The 20,915-nt window shown below is 36.4% G+C and overlaps 1 protein-coding gene across 10 annotated transcripts in view; it reads right to left on the bottom strand.

Moving 5' to 3' along the window:
- Positions 1 to 2,096: 2,096 nt before the first annotated feature.
- PCNX1 (pecanex 1) overlaps positions 2,097 to 20,915 on the bottom strand; it is a 207,376-nt gene continuing 188,557 nt past the window's right edge. For all 10 annotated transcript variants that reach the window (XM_031001771.3, XM_031001775.3, XM_063697936.1 and 7 more), the window contains 6 exons: positions 15,250 to 15,480; positions 13,808 to 14,082; positions 12,035 to 12,240; positions 8,434 to 8,876; positions 7,887 to 8,027; positions 2,097 to 7,684 (listed from right to left, as the gene is read on the bottom strand). In XM_031001771.3, coding sequence (XP_030857631.1) covers positions 7,544 to 7,684; positions 7,887 to 8,027; positions 8,434 to 8,876; positions 12,035 to 12,240; positions 13,808 to 14,082; positions 15,250 to 15,480 — 1,437 coding nt within the window. In that variant the 3' untranslated portion in view covers positions 2,097 to 7,543. The remainder of the gene's footprint in view (positions 7,685 to 7,886; positions 8,028 to 8,433; positions 8,877 to 12,034; positions 12,241 to 13,807; positions 14,083 to 15,249; positions 15,481 to 20,915) is intronic.

Raw genomic sequence — 20,915 nt, 5'->3', positions numbered from 1 at the left:
CAGAAAAGAACATGAGATAAAGGACATGGTAAAATATGTGTATAATTGTGGTGTGACAGGAGGAGAGAAAAATAATATGGCAGAAGGAATATTTGAAGAGATAATGGCCAAGATTCAGTGATAATAAAAAACACTTTGGCAAGATAAATACAAAGAAAACTACACACAGGCACTATATGGAAAGCTTTAAAAATCAAAGATAAAAATAATTGGAGGATTAAAAATACATTGCCCTTAAAAGAGCAACAAGACTAAAAAAATCATGAAAGGTAGAAGACAGTGGAATGATTCCTTTGAACTGCAGAAAGAAAATAACTGCCAAGCCAAATCTCTGTATCTCTGTATCTCACAAAAATAAAGTCTCTGTATTTATTTCTGTATCTCACTGAAATAAAGTCTCTTTCCTCCAAATTCAAGATAACCTTTGTTCACAGGAGTTGACTCGGAGGAATCAAAAGTTATATGCAGATTTTCAACTGTGCCGGGCGTTGGCACCCCTAATCCCTGCGTCGTTCAAGGGTCAACTGTATTACAAACACACAGAGGCACTACTGGGTATCTGGTTAAGTTCAGTGCTATCCTGGAATGTTGACTTTATATGATAAAGACAGGTCAAGAATATTTGCTTTAAGATGAGGCCACAGATGTGGAGTATTTTTATATGGGCCAGTTGCTTCTGTACCCGTAAATAGTGCTCTCATAAGAAAAAAGGAACCTCGGACTGAAAGATGACTTTCCCCTTTTGGCATGGTTCACTGGGCACTGAAACTGAATGGCATCTTTAAAAGTTTCACAGACAAGGTAGATTCATCTCCAGTTATTTGCTGTTAATGCTTGAGAAATTGCAAAGCAACCTAGGGATCCTCTTGCATTAAATTACATTTTCCCAAGGATGAAGCTTAATTATATTTAGTTGCCTTGGATAAGCACCTATGGAGGAAAAAAATTTTTTTTTTTTTGGAGACAGCATCTCACTTTGTCACCCAGGCTGGAGTGCAGTGATGCAATCTCAGCTTACCGCAACCTTCGCCTCCTGGAGGAGTAATCTTCCCACCTCAGCCTCCCAAGTAGCTGGGACTACAGGCACACACCACTGTGCTCGACTAATTTTCAAGTTTTTCTGTAGAAAAGCGGTCTCTATTGCCCAGGCTAAGAATAAATATTTTATATAAGTAAGTGCTGATTAAATACCCAGGAAGCCACCATTCTGTCATGCCCTTACTTCACAAAGTGTTGCTTTCCACCGTTCCCCAGGGGAAAACACACCTAACATGGCAAGATTCATTGGCTACAGTTCAGCGAAACATTTTTGGATCCTTTAGGAGGAAAAAATCTTACATAAACTGCACTTTAAGAATAAGGTTGTGCAGGATCTGGATTAAAAAAAAGAATAAGGAAGAAGTTTTATGGGACCTAAATTTCATGTCAACAGCCCTTTGAATCTCTGGCTCTACGAGGAATGCAACTAATCCAGGGAATGCCTTTCTTTGAAGATGTGTTTTATGCCACTGTGACCCCAGAGGAAAGATAGCAAATTATTTGGACTCTGATGCAAAAGGCATATAATCTGTATCCTGCTGGTTCTGGTTCTTACTAATAGTTAAAATGATGCATTAAAGGATTATAAGTGATTTAATCAAGAATATGTCTATTCTCATTGTAAATTAGCTTGCATTTTCTGTTAAGTATTATATGTGAAATCATTGAGTTAGTACACACTGCAAATATACCAAACAAGTTTGTGCCTGCCTGATTTTGATGACCATAATCCAAATGTTCTTTCCATTTTCTGTATTGTAGTTTAGTCTGTGATTGAACACACATTTTTATCCTACATGTTCTATCTAATATTGTTAATATGTAACATCGAGATAAATTCAGAAGACAAACTACAACCCTTGCACTAAGAAAAGTGTGAAACAGACCATGTTTTAACATGAAGTATGATGTATGCTTTTGATCTATTGCAAGTTGAAGCACATGTTTACAGGCCAAAGCTTGTTTAAAATGATTTCAGAACCAAGTGTGAACATGCCATACAGAACTTAATATAGTGTACTCTAATTTTTCTCAATTTGACAAAAAATGGACAGAAGGCAAAATGAAAAAAAATTTATTTCCTCAGTGTTTTATCCACTGTCAATACTGTATTTTTGATGCAATATATTTGCCAAAAAAACTCAGCTTTTATTTTCCATTTTAAACAACTACAATATTTACAAGCTGTTCAGAATAACACTCAGACACACACACACTCACAGACACACGTAAGTACATATGTCCTTATCTCTGGTTTATACTGAATGCTGGTAAAGGCCATGAATACTTTCCAGAGCCCATGATCAGAAAAGGAAAACCCATTTTCCTTTCTTACGTTCACTTTCCTAGAATCATTTTCAATATTCCTCCTTCCATTTCCTCATGCAGAGCTCATTGCCAGACTTGTATAGGTTTAATCAGTTTTTACATTTTACTTTTACTTAAACTATAAGCTTTTAAAAAGCATAAGCAGACATGATCCTCCCCCCCCCCATTTCTATTATTTTGGTTGTAGAATCAAGCTTCATAGATAAAAAATCTTGTTCAATCACAAGTACACTAAACCCAAGCGTCATCTGGAGCAGCCATCTTATGCTCTATCAATCAATCACTACTCTGTTGTGAATTCCGGGGCACCACCTCATTGTGCAGGTAAAACTCAGGAATTCATCCCCATCACAGTGTTAGATGACCTTTGTTCCTTCTAGCTTGGCTCCACTGAATCATAAATTGTCAGGTACAGAGCTGAGGCATAAGAAAAAAGGTATAACCCTATATAATAGGTATAAGTGTTAGAACAGAGTTGTCATATAACCTTGTGGTGACAATCAGCTCTAGTTCCACCAAAGAATGTAAGGTTGATTCCACAAAATGGCAGATAATGAAGTTCAACTCACAAATAGAAGTTATTTATCTTAATTCAGAAAGAGTATGTTGTATGTAGGCAATAAAGATAAATTGTTATACATAATTCTTGACAGATGACTCTGGTGAGGTGATTCAAAGTAGAAAATATACTTCTGTTTCAAGCAAACTTACTTACTCCACTCATATCCTACCAGATTTATTTGTATAATAATTAATTCCTTTCCAATCACAGTTCTTCCTAGACATTTAACAAGTAAAAATAAGACGGCCTGGGTGCATATCAACCAAATTAAAAACAAACAAAAAAGATAAATGGAGAAAATGATTGGCTTTTTAATACTTATTTTTAAAAAGCCATATTCAGTGTAATATTAGAATTATGCTGTCCCAATGCATGGTAGTATCTAATTTTTTTCTTCCTCAACACCAGTGAAACAATATCCACGTAAGACTGAAACAGAATGAATGTCCAACCTCCATTAGCAAGTTCCATGTACCACATTAGCCTTGACTGACGTTATTATCTCCACTTATCTCTGAATTAAAGGAAAAGCCTCTAGAATAAAAAGGGACATTTTATACCTTATCTAAACCATGTATCCTATCAAAAGAGAAAATTAACTGGGTCTCTGTCCAAAGTAACTTTATATGATTACATTACACAGAAAAAGAATACGAATGAATAATGACGACTTAAAAAACAAACACACACACACACACCCCCCCCAGAAAAGGCTTTGTCCATATTCATGAAAAATTAATTAAAATAAATATAAATGAAATTAACAATCTGGACAGCAGTTTATGGTTAAGTAGCTAGTAAATATAAATTCAAAGAATTCTGACAAAATCATTATTACCTTTTTCTCAAGTCACATATTTATTTAGGAGGAAAGATGCTTGAAAGCTAGCTATAAGAAAAGGACAACTTTAGACACTGGGTGAATCTTCAGCTTAAAAGGCCCAGTGCTGGATGAATGACTCACAACAGCAATCCACCAAATGCAGAGCTGCTAAGCAGAGGCAGAAGGATGCTGCTCAGAAGCACAGAGGAATTTATCAAGGCTATGAGCTAACCTTGCTGAAAAATGTGAGGCTGATTTCTATATTTTGGTATGTGATGGAAAAATAAACTAATTCAGAAAGAAAAACACATCTTCTTAATGGGTTTTCTACACAAAAACTTACATTTTCATTGCCTGACATTTAGTATACAGAGTAATTTTCCATATCTCACTTGGGATACAAATATTGTCTGACTACTTCTGTTTTAAGAATTAGAAGTATTTCAGATATACTTGAAATATTTTCCAAAATACTTTGAATCTAATAGAAATAGATTATCATCCTCCAGTAACAAAGTCAAAGAAGGCAGAACACTGGTTAAGTTTGTTCACTAATTTCCTAAAAGGTAATCTCTTAAAAAATATATATACAGCCTCACCACTTACTCTTCCAAGTTCCTTAAATATCAACATCTTATGTTAATCTAGATTCTTGGAAAAATTAAGGTTCTTTAGCAAAAAGTCAACATTAAAGTTTTATCCAGTGTTGAAAATGGTGTAAAAAGAGAGTTCACACCAAGGTATAAGTTGGAAGATTAACCAAAAACTTAGGAGTTATAAAATGTTTTTTGCCACTGAATGAAAGAAATAAAGGAAAAAAAGGCAATAATTTATAACTCATTCCACGATTACCTTTCTCTCAAAAGAGGGGGTGGCGGAAGAATTAAACAAGAAAAAGCAAAGTTTTCAATCATACAACTCCACTAAAAGGAAATGAATAAAAAAGCTAGTATTTTAGTTACATCTTTTAACTTTCAAATTATGGAAATTAAAGCATTGGCAAATTTATAAACTAAAGACATTAATGTACGCTGAAGTCTTGTACATAACTGAAAAAAAGCAGAGAATCTAAACGAGTCACTCACTATTCTCTGGGGGGTGAGGGGTGAGGCAGGAACAAGAATTTATGATCAATTTAGTTAACACAAGTATGTTTATTTCCATATAATAATTTAGATCAAATTATTCTTAAGAAATGGATCTTTCTTCAATTATCACCAATTCCCCGATGTAATTACTAGAAAAGTATTATGATTTTTAAAAGATTGTCATTTTTAGACTCTTAAGAAAAACAACAGGGCTTCTCTCAGGGTTCCTAATTTATAAATTCACTAAAGAATTATATATGTTAACAAAATTCAACTTGTTTTGAGAAAAATATATATCAATTGCTACCCAAAATCAAAACCCAACATATATGTTCCATATAAAGTCTAGTCTTGCATTTGAAATCTGACTTTTCAGAGTGATGTGTTTAAAATTTTTTTGGAGGAGGGGCTAGAAATTAAAAAATTCTAGCCCTTCAGATTAAATCATGTAAAGGTCAGATTTTTTTTCTGTGTGGGAAAATGAATTATCTTCTGTCTAAGATTGAAAAGGCTCTACTTTTATCTAGGCAATGACCATGAAAAGATCATATTCACTTCAGAAAGGGAAGAAGCAGCAGGGAACATAGTTCCTTTCAGAAGATTTTAAAAATATATGTATACAGAGAAATAGATTATAAATTCAGTTTCAGAAAAAAACCCTCCAAAACCAAAAACAGCACTAAACTTTAATGGCATACTGCAGATCTGCCAAAATGAGGCAAATGCAGAACATAATGACGGTATCACAAAAATACATTTTTAAATGGTCAATTTAGAAAGGGTACCTTTGTATAAAGGTTCAGTAAATCATTTGACAAGTATTTTTAAACAGTAAATTTTGTAAAGTGTAAAGTCTATGGAAATGTCAACACAAGGCACATTAGGTTCTGAATGACCTCAGAAGTTTAAAATTAGAAAAAGGGAAAATAAATAGGTTTTAAAGTGGAAATGCAGTAAGATCTGTATGTTCACTATTTACTTTCTTAGTTTTCATTCCTTCTACTGTAATGTTATGCTATAATGTGAGATCTACATCAGCACTGGTAGGAAAAACAGCTTCTCTCTTCCGTCACCTCAACAAAAGATACTTTAAATCTGTACTGTCTAATACAGTAGCCACTAGGTGCATGTAGCTATTGAGTACTTGAAATATGGCTAGTGACATATGATGAAATAGTAATACTTTGACTATACTGGATGAAACAAAATGTATCATTAAAATTAATTTTACCTGTTTCTTTCAATGATTTATTCACAAGGGGTAGAAAGATGGCTGCTCCTAAATGCTCAGAGGAGATGTACAATTTTCTTTGGAGTTTCACATCAAAAGGGAAAATTTTATCAAGGATTTAAAAAATGCTAAGAGTTGCAAATTAAATCTAAATTGAAGTTCCCATATCGCCCAATTGTAAATATGAGTAATATATTTCCCTGAATATGCATTTAAAAAAAATAAAGTTATGAGACAACATATGAATCAAGTCAACTTCACAGTTATAAATATTTCAATTTACAGCTACACACTATAAATTACAGGAAATAAAATTCAAGTAACAGAAAAAGAAGAGGGGACAAATAAAAAGCAAAATTATTAAAGAGGGATATAATAATAACTGCACCACTTGGATACTTTTATTTGAAAAAAAATTTTACTTGACTAACTGAACTGCATGTGAATAACTTCAAGAGCTAGAAACTCATAAATAAAAGGCAATTGATCCTTTCTTTAAATTCCTGGACATTCATCTTCTTCTTAAAGAAAAGTGTTTTCTTCCCAGAAGCACGCCCAGCAGAGCTTGCTCTGGTGGAGAGAAGCAGAGCACATGGGCTCCTCTGAGATGTAGACACAGGAGCTGGCAGTGGTGTTCACAAGACTGATCCGCTGACTATTGGCTCTGAGAAATGTCAATGATGAAGCTACGTATATCTTGAGATTCCATATTCTCTTTAGAGAAAATACCCAATGTCCTGGCATGAAGTACACACTACTAACAGAAAAATGAGCAGCACAGTTCCTGCTACCTGTGTTTATAAGGAAAGGGAAGGGGCTAATCCCAAAGGCAATTTAAATAATGGTATTTTATTTTTATATATAAATAAATGTTCTGAGAAATCTCAGACTTTAGTGCATTGCTGTAAAAAATTAGTGCAGTTTTTTTCATTAAAGTTTTTAGCGCTCAAGGAATAAGATAAATCTATGTCTGTTCATAGTCTCTTTCACTGTACATTAAACTTTTATACTGCTATAAGTCAAAAGGAACATTTCTACACTGGTCTGTTCTTAAAAATCAAGGTAAATGAATTTCATGTTCTATGACAAAACACGGCAATTATTTTTGGCAAAGAAATTAGAAAAATATGAGATCATAGTTTAGAAATGAAGAGTTTGTTGATTTAAAGCATAGGCAATGCATAGGAAAAACTTTTTTTAAGGATGTATTTTAACAGAACTTTATCCGTCATGCAAAATGTTTTCTCGGCAGCTAACTTAAAAAAATATTTCAGCTTTATTTGGGGATGGAGACAGTGACAGGAGTCAGGGTGAAGGGCAAAGGAGAGGTGCTTAACCAAGCTCATTCTATTTTCAGTCGCTCCCACATAGGATCAAAGTGATACCTGCAGGCATCTTCTGCTCGTTCCTCTCTTTTTCCAATGCCTTGGAATTGAGAGGGAAAAAGAAATGTCTTTATAATAAACACTGGCTCACACTTCGGCCCCAAGTTCTAGTACCCCAGTTTCAATTACAGTCACATATTTATCATCAATCTGGACCAGAAGCACTGCCTTGTCGATGTGGGATCTAGTACCTGGATCTCTGCTGCAAGGCACCCATCGGTGAATCACCTAATGATTCAGAATAAAACAAGAAGTTAGCACTGGAGACCTGGAGTACACTCACAAACTCTTACCCCTACCTAGGATTAGTAGTAGCAATTTTGTCTGAAAATTATACGTTTAAGTATAAATCAGCTAAAACCATGCATCCAAGTGAGGCGGACTTCAAAAAAGGCAGAGCCCCAGACCGCCAGCTTGTAAAAGAACTTACATGGCCTTCCATGCCCTCCTGCGGACTCCAGTCTTTCCAGCTATTTCTCCCAGCTTTTAACCGAATTCCTTCATCAGGCCACTGTAGCTCTTTCCTTTTAGACAGGTTGATCCCTTCCAGAATTTGACTGGGATCCACAATCTACATGGTAAATAAAAACATTTCCAATTCATTTTTTTCTTGATGATGAAAAATTATGTAATCTCAAACAAAATGCTTTTCACAGAGAGGGATTACTTTTTAAATTCCTATAATGGAATAAAAAAAAAAATCTTAAGAGCTACATCTTGAATTCTTTTCAGCCCTCTGGTAGACCTCACTGCAATGTCCATGAGACAGTGGCTGAACAAGGAACATATATCACCATCACAAAAACTGTTTGCTTTCAGTTTTTAAGTTTGAAGAAATTTTTCTCCAACATTCAAAAATGTTCTAGTCCTGAGACTAAGATAAGGTGTGTATTCACAACAGTCCTTCATTCAACAAATAAGAAATAAAAACAAATAAGTAACAAAAACAGCACAAGACCACCTCTGGGCTTACTTACTTGGACTCTGTAAATCACTTCTGCCTTTCTGGAGTGTGAATTGTTGGCAGGACTTAAGGTGTTGCCTGGCTGTGCATCAGTGGCACTGCTCTGACCTCCCTCTGTCGCAAGAAAGCCCACGAGAGTGTGATGTTTGCAGGCTGGGATGCTTTGGCTGGAGCTGCTGGAGGAAGGGAGGCCGTGCTGCACACAGGCCAGGCCGCTCTGACCTGAGGGTTCCATTTGGTTCACCATCGATAGTCGGGATTGGATGGATGATGGCAAGTTTCGAAGTGATATCTGACTAGTAGAAGAGCGCCGACAAGGCACAAACCCAGTGGTGGACATCCGGAGGGATGAATGCCGGCTGCTATAGCAGTAGGAAGACTGGCTGGCTACTGAGGCCCGGGCAGGAGACTGTCTGACCAGGCCCGACTGCACAGAGTGAGAGCTGTGGCTAGTGCCTAGGAGGAGAAACAGCAGCACTCACTCAAAGTAGAATGACTCAGACACAATACTTCTGTTTTGCAGTTTCTAAGACTTTTTCCCCTAAGCAATTAATTGGTGAACTGACAGAACTTAATGTTTATGCCTAAACTTTTAAAGTTAAGAAAAAGAAATACATATCTGAGATCTGTTTTCTTTTGTGGTTTTTGTAATATATTTTTTATTTGCTAAAGTTTTTTAAAGTTCAAATTCTGTGGCATATGAAAGACATAATTAATAATTAAATATTTTACAGCAAATATCAGGACTTAAGGTTGGGATAAATCCTAAAATATGTTTCACAGGAGTATTTTAAAATAACAAGAATACTTCCATAATATATCAGAAATGAAATATCTCACGGAAATGAGACAGTCAGAAGGATTTACTAAGTAACACTGCATGATCTCACTTGTGGAATCTGAAAACCCCGAACTCACAGAAGCAGAGAGTAGAATGGTGGTTGCCAGGGGCTGGGGAAGAGGAGGTGTTGGTCAAAGGGTACAAAGTTCCACTGAGTCAAGAGGAACAAGCTCTGGAGGTCTACTGTACAGCCTGGGGACTAGAGTTAATAATAATGTGTTGCATGCTTAAAAATTGTTGAGTAGCTCTAAAACATTCTTATCACAAAGAAGTGTATGAGGTGATGGATAGGTTAACTAGCTTAATTTAATCATTTCACAATATAGTCACATATCAAAACATGATGTTGTATACCATAAATATATATAATTTTTGCCAGTTAAAAAGAAATATTTATTAAGGCCCTACTATGTGGCAAGCTCTATAACTACTACTTCTCAAAGTATAGTATTACTGCCCTTTCAACTTCTACCAAGGAAAAGCTACACTGTCTATAGAGAGACAGTGAATACCACGCTGTAATTTTCATATACGTTTGGGGATCACTACTAAATCGGAATGATCAGTGGCACTGAAAAGCAGGTTCTTCTGCATCCTTTTTCAAGTGGCTTGATATGATTCTTCAGACTTGTCTTTTTCTTGACTCATAAGAGTAATGTAAAATTAATTACATTGAAACCATAGCTACATGTACTTTTTACCTAAAAATAAAAAGAGCTAATCAAGGTAAGAACAAAAAGTACATTTAAAGAACACTGAAAGTTTTAGGTTTTCACCTAAATAAAAAATATTTAATTATTATGTCTTTCATATGCCACAGAATTTGAACTTTAAAAAACTTTAGCAAATAAAAAAAAATACAAAAACCACAAAAGAAAACAGATCTCAGATACGTATTTCTGAACATCCAAAATGTTGATCTATCAGGTCTCTTCACTTGAATCCCATTGAAAATATATACATTTAAATTTAATAAATGTCTTTACATTTAAGTAAATGTCTTAGAACTTTATCTGATTCATGTGAAGCAGTCAGGGGGGCAGTTGGGGAGAGGATCAACTTCTTCATATGGCTGGATCAACTGCCCAGCCATATGGAGACAGTTGGGACCTGATTCCTTCTACACACCAGGTGGATTGTAGCTCTCATGTCAAAGGGAAATTAATAAAAGCATACTTTGAGGGCCTAGGGACAGGGAAAATTTTCTTAATTAGGACATAAAAAGTACTAATGATAAAATAAATGAATAGTAAGTTGTTCTCACTAAAACTAAGGACTTCTCATCAGAAGAAGGCAAGTAACTCTTCACAGTAAGAGAATGAAAAGACAAGGGACAGAATGGGAAAAGATATTTGTGGTACAGAAAACTGAAAGAGCTCAAATCCAGAATATAAAACACAAATCAGTAAGAAAAAGATAACCAAATAGAAAAATAGGCAAAAGATGTAACTAGGCACTTTAGAAAGAGGAACTGCTGATAAATTCATTAAAAACTTCCATTCTTAGGTATCAGAGTAATGCAAATTAAAGAATAAAATTAAAGACCACCCCTTCTCCTGCCCCCCCTAGAGCAAGCAAGGAGCAGAGGCAGGAACTGACAATCTTCAAAGCTGGGAAGGTCGATAGGACTGGTGAGAGTACCAACTGGTTTAAAAAAAAAAAAACCTTTCTGGAAAGATTTTTGGCATTATATATCAAGAGTCTTATTCTCATAAGCTTTGGCCTAGTGATTTCATTTTTAAAGTCTCTAACCTATGAAAATAATAAATGATTATAAAGACTTATATACAAAGACTATTACAACATTATGTTAGAAGAAAAACCAAGTAATTGTCCAACAGGGGAGAAGTTAATTATAATAGTTAAATATTGTTAGCCTTTAAAAATTATATTTTCAGCTGGGCGTGGTGGCTCACGCCTGTAATCTCAGCACTTTGGGAGGCCAAGGTGGGCGGATCACAAGGTCAGGAGATTGAGACCATTCTGGCTAACATGGTTGAAACCTCGTCTCTACGAAAAATACAAAAAAAAAATTAGTTGGGCGTAGTGGCATGCACCTGTAGTCCCAGCTACTCAGGAGGCTGAGGTAGGAGAATGGTGTGAACCCAGGAGGCAGAGCTTGCAGTGAGCCGAGATGGCACCACTGCACTCCAGCCTGAGCAACAGAGTGAAACTCTGTCTCAAAAAATTAAAAATAATAAAAAAAATAAAAATTATATTTTCAAAGAATCCTTAATATATTAAAATGTTTATGTTGAATTATCAAGTTTTAAAAGTATATATACAAATATATAAAATATATATTTATATATATAAAATAATATGAACAAATGGAATAATGTACAACTTGGAATAAAAAAAAATCATATTTCTGGGCTGGGTGTGGTGGCTCACGCCTGTAATCCCAGCACTTTGGGAGGCCAAGACGGGCAGATCATGAGGTCAGGAGATCAAGAACATCCTGGCTAACATGGTGAAACCCTGTCTCTACTAAAAATGCAAAAAAAATAGCCAGGTGTGGTGGCAGTGGCCTTAGTCCCAGCTACTTGGGAGGCTGAGGCAAAAGAATGGCATGAACCCGGGAGGCGGAGCTTGCAGTGAGCCGAGATTGTGCCACTGCACTCCAGCCAGAGCAAGACTCCATCTCAAAAAAAAAAAAATTCTATTTCTGAATTTCCAAGTGGACCACATGTAATCCTCTTTATACACATATACTAACCAGCCTCTATGGCTAAGAAGCTAACATTAGACATATAACTTTGTTTCACATTACCTAGTGTTGGAGGATAAGATGTGACAGGTGGGTGGAGTCCAGTTCCTGATCCCTGCCCAGGATTTCCAATGCTTCCCTGGGTCACGTTGCTGTGGGGATTGTTGGCAGTTGTTGCATTGTTACCAGTGCAGGAAGTCCCACCTCCAGTATCAGAATCTTCAATATTGCCACCACTGTTACATCCAGCTCCGCAACCTTTCCTAAGCCTAGGAACAAATACCAGAGTAGGAAGCATTATTCCAAGATCACTTCAAAATGGGTATTTTATTCTTTTTCCAGCTATTCTGAACTGCAAATGCTACTAATGTCCACCTTTTAAAGTCTTTATGGTGCAATCAATATTAGGAACAAAAAAATTCATTACGTTTTCAAAAAGTGGCTTAAGAACTATACCCGTCATATTCACTGCCTCAAATCTTTCATATGCTCTATTATCTGTCCTGCACCATAATAAAGAACTGTATATAACTCAGTTGTACCATTAAGATCACAGCTGGAAATGGAATTTTTTTTTTTTTGAGACGGAGTCTCGCTGTCACCAGGCTGGAGTGCAGTGGCGCAATCTCGGCTCACTGCAACCTCCACCTCCAAGTTCAAACGATTTTCCTGCCTCAGCCTCCTGAGTAGCTGGGACTACAGGCGCCCACTACCATGTCCAGCTAATTTTTTATTTTTAGTAGAGACGGGGTTTCATCATGTTAGCCAGGATGGTCTCGATCTCTTGACCTTATGATCTGCCCGCCTCAGCTTCCCAAAGTGCTGGGATTACCCAGCGTGAGCCACAGCGCCGGGCCTGGAAACAGAATTCTTACCAGTGCCAATGTCTGTTCAGTGACTCTGAAGTATGTAACCCCTGAAAACCTAATTTATTTATACTGTTAATATAGTGTACTTGAAGAGAGGTGCTGAAATCATTTTTCCTATTTTTAAAAAATGGAGAGTGACTAAGCAAACAAGGACAATTCGGCACTCTATGCCATTTTTCTTAGGGGGAAAGAATCTCTTTACGGTAATTCCAGCATATTAGATCTTTTTTGGAAAGAAAATTTCTTTGAACACTCCCCTGACTTATATTGTGCCTTCTGTTTGGGCGGAGACTGAACATTTGAGAGTTTGCTGCTTTAATTGCCAGATTTGGTTTTCTTAAGCTATATTTAAGAATCTGAACAACCCTTATGTTCTGCAATATTTCTTCATCATCCAAACTATGATGTTCCTACACCAGACATAATTTACTAGACAAAAGACAGAGAAAAAAAATCATGTGAATATTTGAAAACACTGTAGATTTCAGATCTGAGTGAGAATGTATTGTTAAAAAGGCAGTAGTATCTCCGCATTGCCATCAAGTTTCAATGTGTACAGAGTGCTCCCCCTAGTGTTGGAACAGAATGGTAAACTAGAAAAAGTAATCAACTTGCATGTTATGTTTTTCTCTTAACTTCCCGTTTGTACAGAACAAATATCCAAATATTCTAATAGTGGTAATATACAATAGAAAGTTAAAAAAATTAAACAAATAAAGGGAATTTTCCAAGATTCTACCAAGTAATGGAGCAATGGTTCTTAACCACAATTATACATCAGATTTATCTAATAAGATTTTGAAGATAAGAATGCTCAGATTCTACTTCTTGAAGTTCAGAAATAATGGGTTCATATTGTACCATGGCACCTGTAATTTTTTCTACAAGCTTCCCAGGTGATGCACACTGCCTAGATTAAGAGGGTCAGGAATACACCAGCACTGAATAATACAACCCCTTGGCTCACCTGTGCCAGGTTGACACTATGAAGTTCCTGATATTTCCCAAGCTGATAGGACCCCCAAGAATGTCTTTAAGCTGTTCGTGGCTGTCAGAGTAAGAAGTTGTCAGGGGTGAGACAAAGATTGGGTAGCCAATAGGTTGATCACAAGATGAGTTTATCATGTTTCTCAGGGCTTGCTTTGCATTTTGGATGCTACCTCTCTCTGGGTTACGGTTACGTAGAAAAACAAGCTCCTGCTGTTGCCCTGCCCAAAGACCTCGGACACATTCCTTATTCACCTGAAAACCAGAACACAGGGAATTAGGTTAAGGGGCCAAGAATAAAATTCACAGAAACAGAAGAGCAGAAATGGGAGGAATACAAAAGATATTATGATAACCAGTTGTGAAAAGCAGGGAACAAATATAAGTAGGTCACATTTAAATAGGAGGTAGCCAATTTCCCTTTGTCATTAGCAGGTTGCTAAATAATAAGTATCTACACAGCTCTTTCTTCATGCTCTGTATTTAGAGTATCAAGTAAAATAAAGTCAATTTAGTTTTTTAACTTGGCAAAGCACTGATAAATAAGACTATAGACATCTTTTATAGAAATGAGAGATATTTACGGTTGAAAGAATGTTTATGACATTTGTGGGTCGATTAATGTGAATTTAAAAAATAACTATAAACTATCAGAATAAAATTTCAGAAATTAAGCCTCTTAAAGCACTGAGATGTTTAAAAAAACAAGCAAAAGTTAGAATGAACTATTTAACTTCTGATCTTTATTAAGTACATGGTATGCTATCATTTTGCAACCTAAGAATCATATTATATTAGCAATATGGTGCTGACTTTTTAAAAAGAGATGCTGCCCAAATTGCATATATAAAATATATAAGACCTGCCATTTAATGGATAAAAGACTGTCAAAACTGAAATTACCAAAAATTTTAAGGCTTTATGGCACATGAGAAACTTTCAGAGGACAGAATAAAGTACTAAAAAAAAATAAGTAAAATTAAGTGCTCATAAACAAGAAAGACAAATGTAATATGGTCATCACATTTTTTTTCTGTGAAAAAACTTTCAATTACTTTTTAAAAGTTTACATCAAGGCTGGGCGTGGTGGCTCACACCTGTAATTGTACAGCTTTGGGAGGCTGAGTCGGGTGGATCACTTGAGGCCAGGAGTATGAGACCAGCCTGGGCAACATTGCAAAACCCTGTCTCTACAAAAAACACAAAAATTAGCCGGACATGGTGGTGCATGTCTTTAGTCTCAGCTTCTCGATAGGCTGAGGTGGAGCAAAGGGAGGTCGAGAGCCTGCAGTAAGCCCATGATCATGCCACTGTATTCCAGCCTGGGCCCAAAGTGAGACTCTGTCTTAAAAAAAAAAAAATTTTAGATCAAGTTATTCAACTTCTATGTTTTGGACACAAATAAATACCTCAAACACTTACTTTAATGACCCTGAAGCTCAGGTAGCGTCTGTTGAGCATGATGATTTTATATTCATTGGTGCCATCATCCATGACATGCCGCAGAGCAAGCAAGGAGGGAGAGTTGGCAAGTACTGCACTCCGCCATGCAGGGTCCCCTTCATGGGCTATTACGAGGTTCTTCTCATGAGATACTATGGCTTCATAGAGCACAGTAGGGTCATCATATTCATCTGGAGAAGTAAAATGATCCTAAATACAAAAATAATATATAAATTTTTAAAGGAAAATAAGAGAACTGATAACTTCTACAGTTACTAAGTGAAAGTTCTTAAAAACCGGTTTATTATGAATATTTCAACACATGTTAATATTATTAGAGATAAATTATAGATTCTCAGTCATAACCGGGTTAGGAAGTAGCTCATTACTACTATACTATTTTTGTAAATTCCTCAATCCAACCCTCTCCTCTAAGTTCTAGATGAATAAACATCATTTCTGGTTTTTATGTGTTTTGTTTTTCTCTTTCAAGTTGGTTTTTCGTATCTTTATTCATGTTTTTTTTTCTGTTGAAGGATTATGTCACTATTAGGTAAGGAAGGCTAAAACTATATAAAAGGTCTCTATATGTGTTTCTTCTTAACTAGATACTTTTCACATAAAGTCATATCTCTAAAATGGGTTCTAGTATATCACTTTATCCTGCCTCTCACCTAGTTAAGATACAGCTCAAAGCTAGAAGCTTTGAGCACAGATTTGGGGTCCTAGTCCTAGAGAAGTTGGTAAAGTTTTCTCTGAAAAGTATCTTGGTCTTAATAACTACTTACTCATTTGATAGTTATTCAGTATCTACCACGTACAAGACTGTCTGGCAGGCAGCATGGATAAAACAAAGAAGATATGAAATGTATCTCCCTATTACAAACCTACACATTAACAGGGACAGGACATATACTGAAATAACTGTAACACAAATCTGCAGTTTTGAAATGGTATATTAAAGAAATGTAAATATGATAGGCTGCTTTCATATTTATAGTTGGGAGGTTGACAAATTTCTGTATCCCGGTAAGGTAATCCATTTGCACTCAAGTCAACTGACCAGAATTTGTGCTATGTGAAAGGAGAAGAGGGAGAGTAAGAAGGAATATCCTTAAGGATAGAGCCTGTTAGCTGGGGGGTTGAGATATGTGAGATAATACTGTATACATAAATAATGCTTCATAATGTAAAATGTTCTACATTATTTCACTGGAATCTTACAACAATCTTGTCAAGTAGGTTGAGTTGATAATACCTGCATTTTCCATGTTTAAAAACTGAAGCTTAAAGAGGCTTAATTGCTTCCTAAGTGTAGGAAGTTAGTAAATGCCAGGCAGAAGATTTTGGACCTCTAAGACTGGTATTCTGGAATAACTCAGTCAGACAAAATAAAGAAAAAAGAATAAAAGAAATGAAGAGAGTCTTTGAGGAATACGGGATTATGTAAAGCAACCAAACTTACCAATTAATGACATTCCTGAGAGAGGAGGTGGAAAAGTAAACAACCTGAAAAACATATTTGAGGGAATAACTCAAGAGTATTTCCCTAATCTTGCTAGAAAGGTGGACATCCAGATACAAGAAATCTGAGAACAGCTGTGAGATACTATACAAAATGAACATCACCAGGCATACAGTCACCAGGGTGTCCAAGGTCAACACTAAAGAAAAATTCTTAAAGGCAGCTAGAGAAAAAGGTCAGATCACATAAAAAGGGAACCCCATCAGGTTAATAGTAAACTTCTCAGAAGAAACTTTATAAGCCAGAAGGGATTGGGGCCTGTTTTCAGCATTCTTAAAGAAATTCCAACCAAGAATTTCATATCCTGCCAAACTAAGCTTCATAAGTGAAAGAGAAATAAAATCTTTTCCAGACAAGCAAGTGCTAAGGAAGTTTGTTACCACTTAACCAGCCTTACAAGAGATCCTTAAGGGAGTTCTAAACATGGAAACAAAAAAATAATACCTGCTACCACAAAAACATACTTAAGAACACAGCCCACAGACCCTATAAAGCAACCATACAGTAGAACTACGAAGCAACCATTCATGATACATGATAGGACCTTCATGATAGGACCAACACCTTCATAATAGGACCAAAACCTCACATATCAATATTAACCTTGAATGTAAATGGTCTAAACACCCCACTTAAAAGACACAGAGTTGCAAGGTAGATTAAAAAAAAAAAGATCCATTTGTCTGGTCTCTTCAAGAGACCCATCTCACATGCAATGACACTCATAGGTGCAAAGTAAAGGGCTTGAGAAAGATTTATCATGCAAACAAACAAAAAAGAGCAGGGGTCACTATTCCTATATCAGACAAAATAGACTTTAACAACAGTAAAAATGGAAACAAAAGGTCATTACCTAATGATAGAGGGTTCAATTTAACAAGAAGACATAACTATCCTACATATATATGCACCCAACATTGGAGCACCCAGATTCATAAAACAAGGTTTTACTGGCCTACAAAAAGACTTAGCCACATAGTAATAGTAGGGGACTTCAATACCCCACTGACAGTGTTAGATCACTGAGGCAAAAAACTAACAAAGAAACTCTGGACTTAAGTTTGACACTTGGCCAATTGGATCTAATCGACATCTACAGAATACTCCACCCATCAACCACAGACTATACATTATTTTTATCTGCACACAGAACATACCCTATGATCGACCACATGCCTGGCCATAAAGCAAGTTTCAATAAATTAAAAAATCAAAATAGGCCGGGCGTGGTGGCTCACGCCTGTAATCCCAGGACTTTGGGAAGCCAAGGCAGGCGGATCACGAGGTCAGGAGATCAAGACCATCCTGGCTAACACGGTGAAACCCCGTCTCTACTAAAAATACAAAAAATTAGCCAGACGTGGTGGCGGGCGCCTGCAGTCCCAGCTAATCGGGAAGCTGAGGCAGGAGAATGGCGTGAAACCAGGAGGCCAAGCTTGCAGTGAGCCGAGATCACGCCACTGCACTCCAGCCTGGGCAACAAAGTGAGACTCCGTCTCAAAAAAAAAAAAAAAAAATAATCAAAATAATATTAACCATACTCTTGGACCACAGTGGAATAAAAATGGAAATCAAAACTAAGAAGATCTCTGAAAACCACACAATTACATGGGAATTAAACAACTTTCTTGTGAATGACTTTTGCGTAAAGAAATGAAGTTAAAGCAGAAATAAAAAAATTATTTGAAATAAATGAAAACAGAGATACAACATGCCAAAATCTCCAGGATGCAGCATCTATGACAAACCCACAGCCCTCATACTGAATGGGGAAAAGCTGGAAGCATCCCCCTTGAGAACCAGAACAAAACAAGGATGTCCACTCTCACCACTCCTATTCAACACAGTACCAGAAATCCTAGCCACAGCAATCAGGCAGCGGGGAAAAAAAGGCATCCAAATCGGAAAAGAAGTCAAAGTATCTCTCTTTGCTGCTGATACGATTCTATACCTAGGGAACCCAGAAGACTCTGCCAAAAAGCTCCTGGAACTGATAAATGACTTCAAGTTTCAGCATACAAAATCAGCGTACTAAAATCAGTAGCATTTCTATTAACCAATAATATTCAAGCCGAAAACCAAATCAATAATGCAATCCCATCTACAATGTTCTCTCTCTCTCGCTCTCTCTCTCACACACACACACACGAATACATCTAACCAAGGAGGCCAAAGATCTCTACAAAGAGAACTACAAAACACTGCTGAAGGAAATCAGACATGACACAAATGGAAAAACATTCCATGCTTATGGACTGGATGAATCAATACTGTTAAAACAGCCATACTGCCCCAAGTCAATCTACGGCTTCGATGCCATTCCTATCAAGCTACCAATGTAATTTTTCACAGAATTAGAAAAAACTCCTAAAATTTTATAGAAGCAAAAAAAGAGCCTAAACAGCCAAAACAATTATAAGTAAAAAGAACAAAGCCAGAGGAATCACATTACCTGACTTCAAATTATAAGGCTACAGTGACCAAAACAGCACGGTACTGGTAAAAGACAGACACACAGACCAATGGAACAGAATGAAGAACCCAGAAATAAAGCTGTACACCTACAGCCATCTGAGCTTCAACAAAGTTGTCAAAAAATACGCAATGGAGAAAGGACTCCCTATTCAATAAATGGTGCTAGGGTAGCTGGCTAGCCATACGCAGAAGAATGAAACCTGACTCCTATCTTTCACCATATACAAATATTAACTCAAGATGGAATGGATTAAAGATTTAAATATAAGACCTTAAAATATAAGAATCCTAGAAGAAAATCTAGGAAACACCATGTTGGACATCAGCCTTGGGAAATAATTTATGACTAAGTCCTAAAAGCAATTGCAACAAAACCAAAAACTGACAAGTGAGACCTAATTAAACTGAAGAGCTTCTGCACAGGAAAAGAAGTTGTCAACAGAGTAAACCGACAACCTACAGGATGGGAGAAACTATTCACAAACTATGCATCCAACAAAGGTCTAGTACCCAGAATCTATAACTTAATTCAATAAGCAAAAAACAACCCCATTAAAAAGTAGGCAAAAGAACAGATGCTCCTCAAAATAAGACATACAAGGAGCAAACAAGTGTGAAAAAATGCTCAACAACACGAATCATCAAAGAAATCCAAATCAGAACCACCATCTCACACCAGTCAGAATTACTATTATTAAAAAGTCAAAAAACAAGAGATGCTGGCAAAGCTGAGGAGAAAAGGGAATGCTTATACACTGTTGAAATGCAAGTTAGTTCAGTCACTGTGGAAAGCAGTTGGAGATTTCTCAAAGAAACAGAACTACCATTTGACCTAGCAATCCCATTACTAGGTATAAATCCAAAAGAAAATAAATTGTTCTACCAAAAATACACATACATTCTTACGTTCACTGCAACACTATCCACAATAGCAAAGATGCAGAATCAATCTAGGTGCCCATCAATGGTAAATTGGATAAAGGAAATGAGGTACATATACACCATGGAATACTACGCAGCCATAAAAAAGAATTAAGTCACTTCCTTTTGCAGCAATATGGCTGTGGATAGAGGCCATTATCCTAAGCAAATTAGGATAATTCTTAGAAGGTTCCTCTCTTCTAGGAACTGCCTTTAGCTAATGGAGCTGCCTGGGTAGGAGATGCCGGTGCGGGGTGGGGAGGAGGGGGGAGGTACATCCTTCTCTGTATGGGGTGAGAAGTAAGGAAGTATATAGCATAACTTTTGGAGATACTGCTAACTCCACAGCTTCTTCTAAAACCCAGCTAAGGCTAGAATTCAGCTAAAACACATTTTACTGAGCTGCTTCCCTTTTTCCATCCGCCTTCTAACACTTCTTTACAACATTTCTTGAGTGCAACCCTCAATTGATTAATTCACAAGAATCTTGGACTCTAACCTGTTTCTAGACCACTTGATCTAAGATAGCATTCATAATATACTGATAAGCAGTTCTTAACTTCTGTATATCATACACCAACTCTAATTTTTCTTTTAAATACTGCGTTCACATTTTCCTATACAAGCAGAGAGCCAGATGCCATATGATGTGCTATCTTTTAGCAAATAGTTCTATTAGGAAAGGAATGCCATCTTTGTAGAGTAGTATTTTTACAATTACTTG

Source organism: Gorilla gorilla, chromosome 15 (genome assembly GCF_029281585.2).
Source record: "Gorilla gorilla gorilla isolate KB3781 chromosome 15, NHGRI_mGorGor1-v2.1_pri, whole genome shotgun sequence".
Lineage (NCBI taxonomy): Eukaryota > Metazoa > Chordata > Mammalia > Primates > Hominidae > Gorilla > Gorilla gorilla.
Note: the sequence above shows the minus strand (reverse complement) of the source record. Positions and strands in the feature narration are given on the sequence as shown.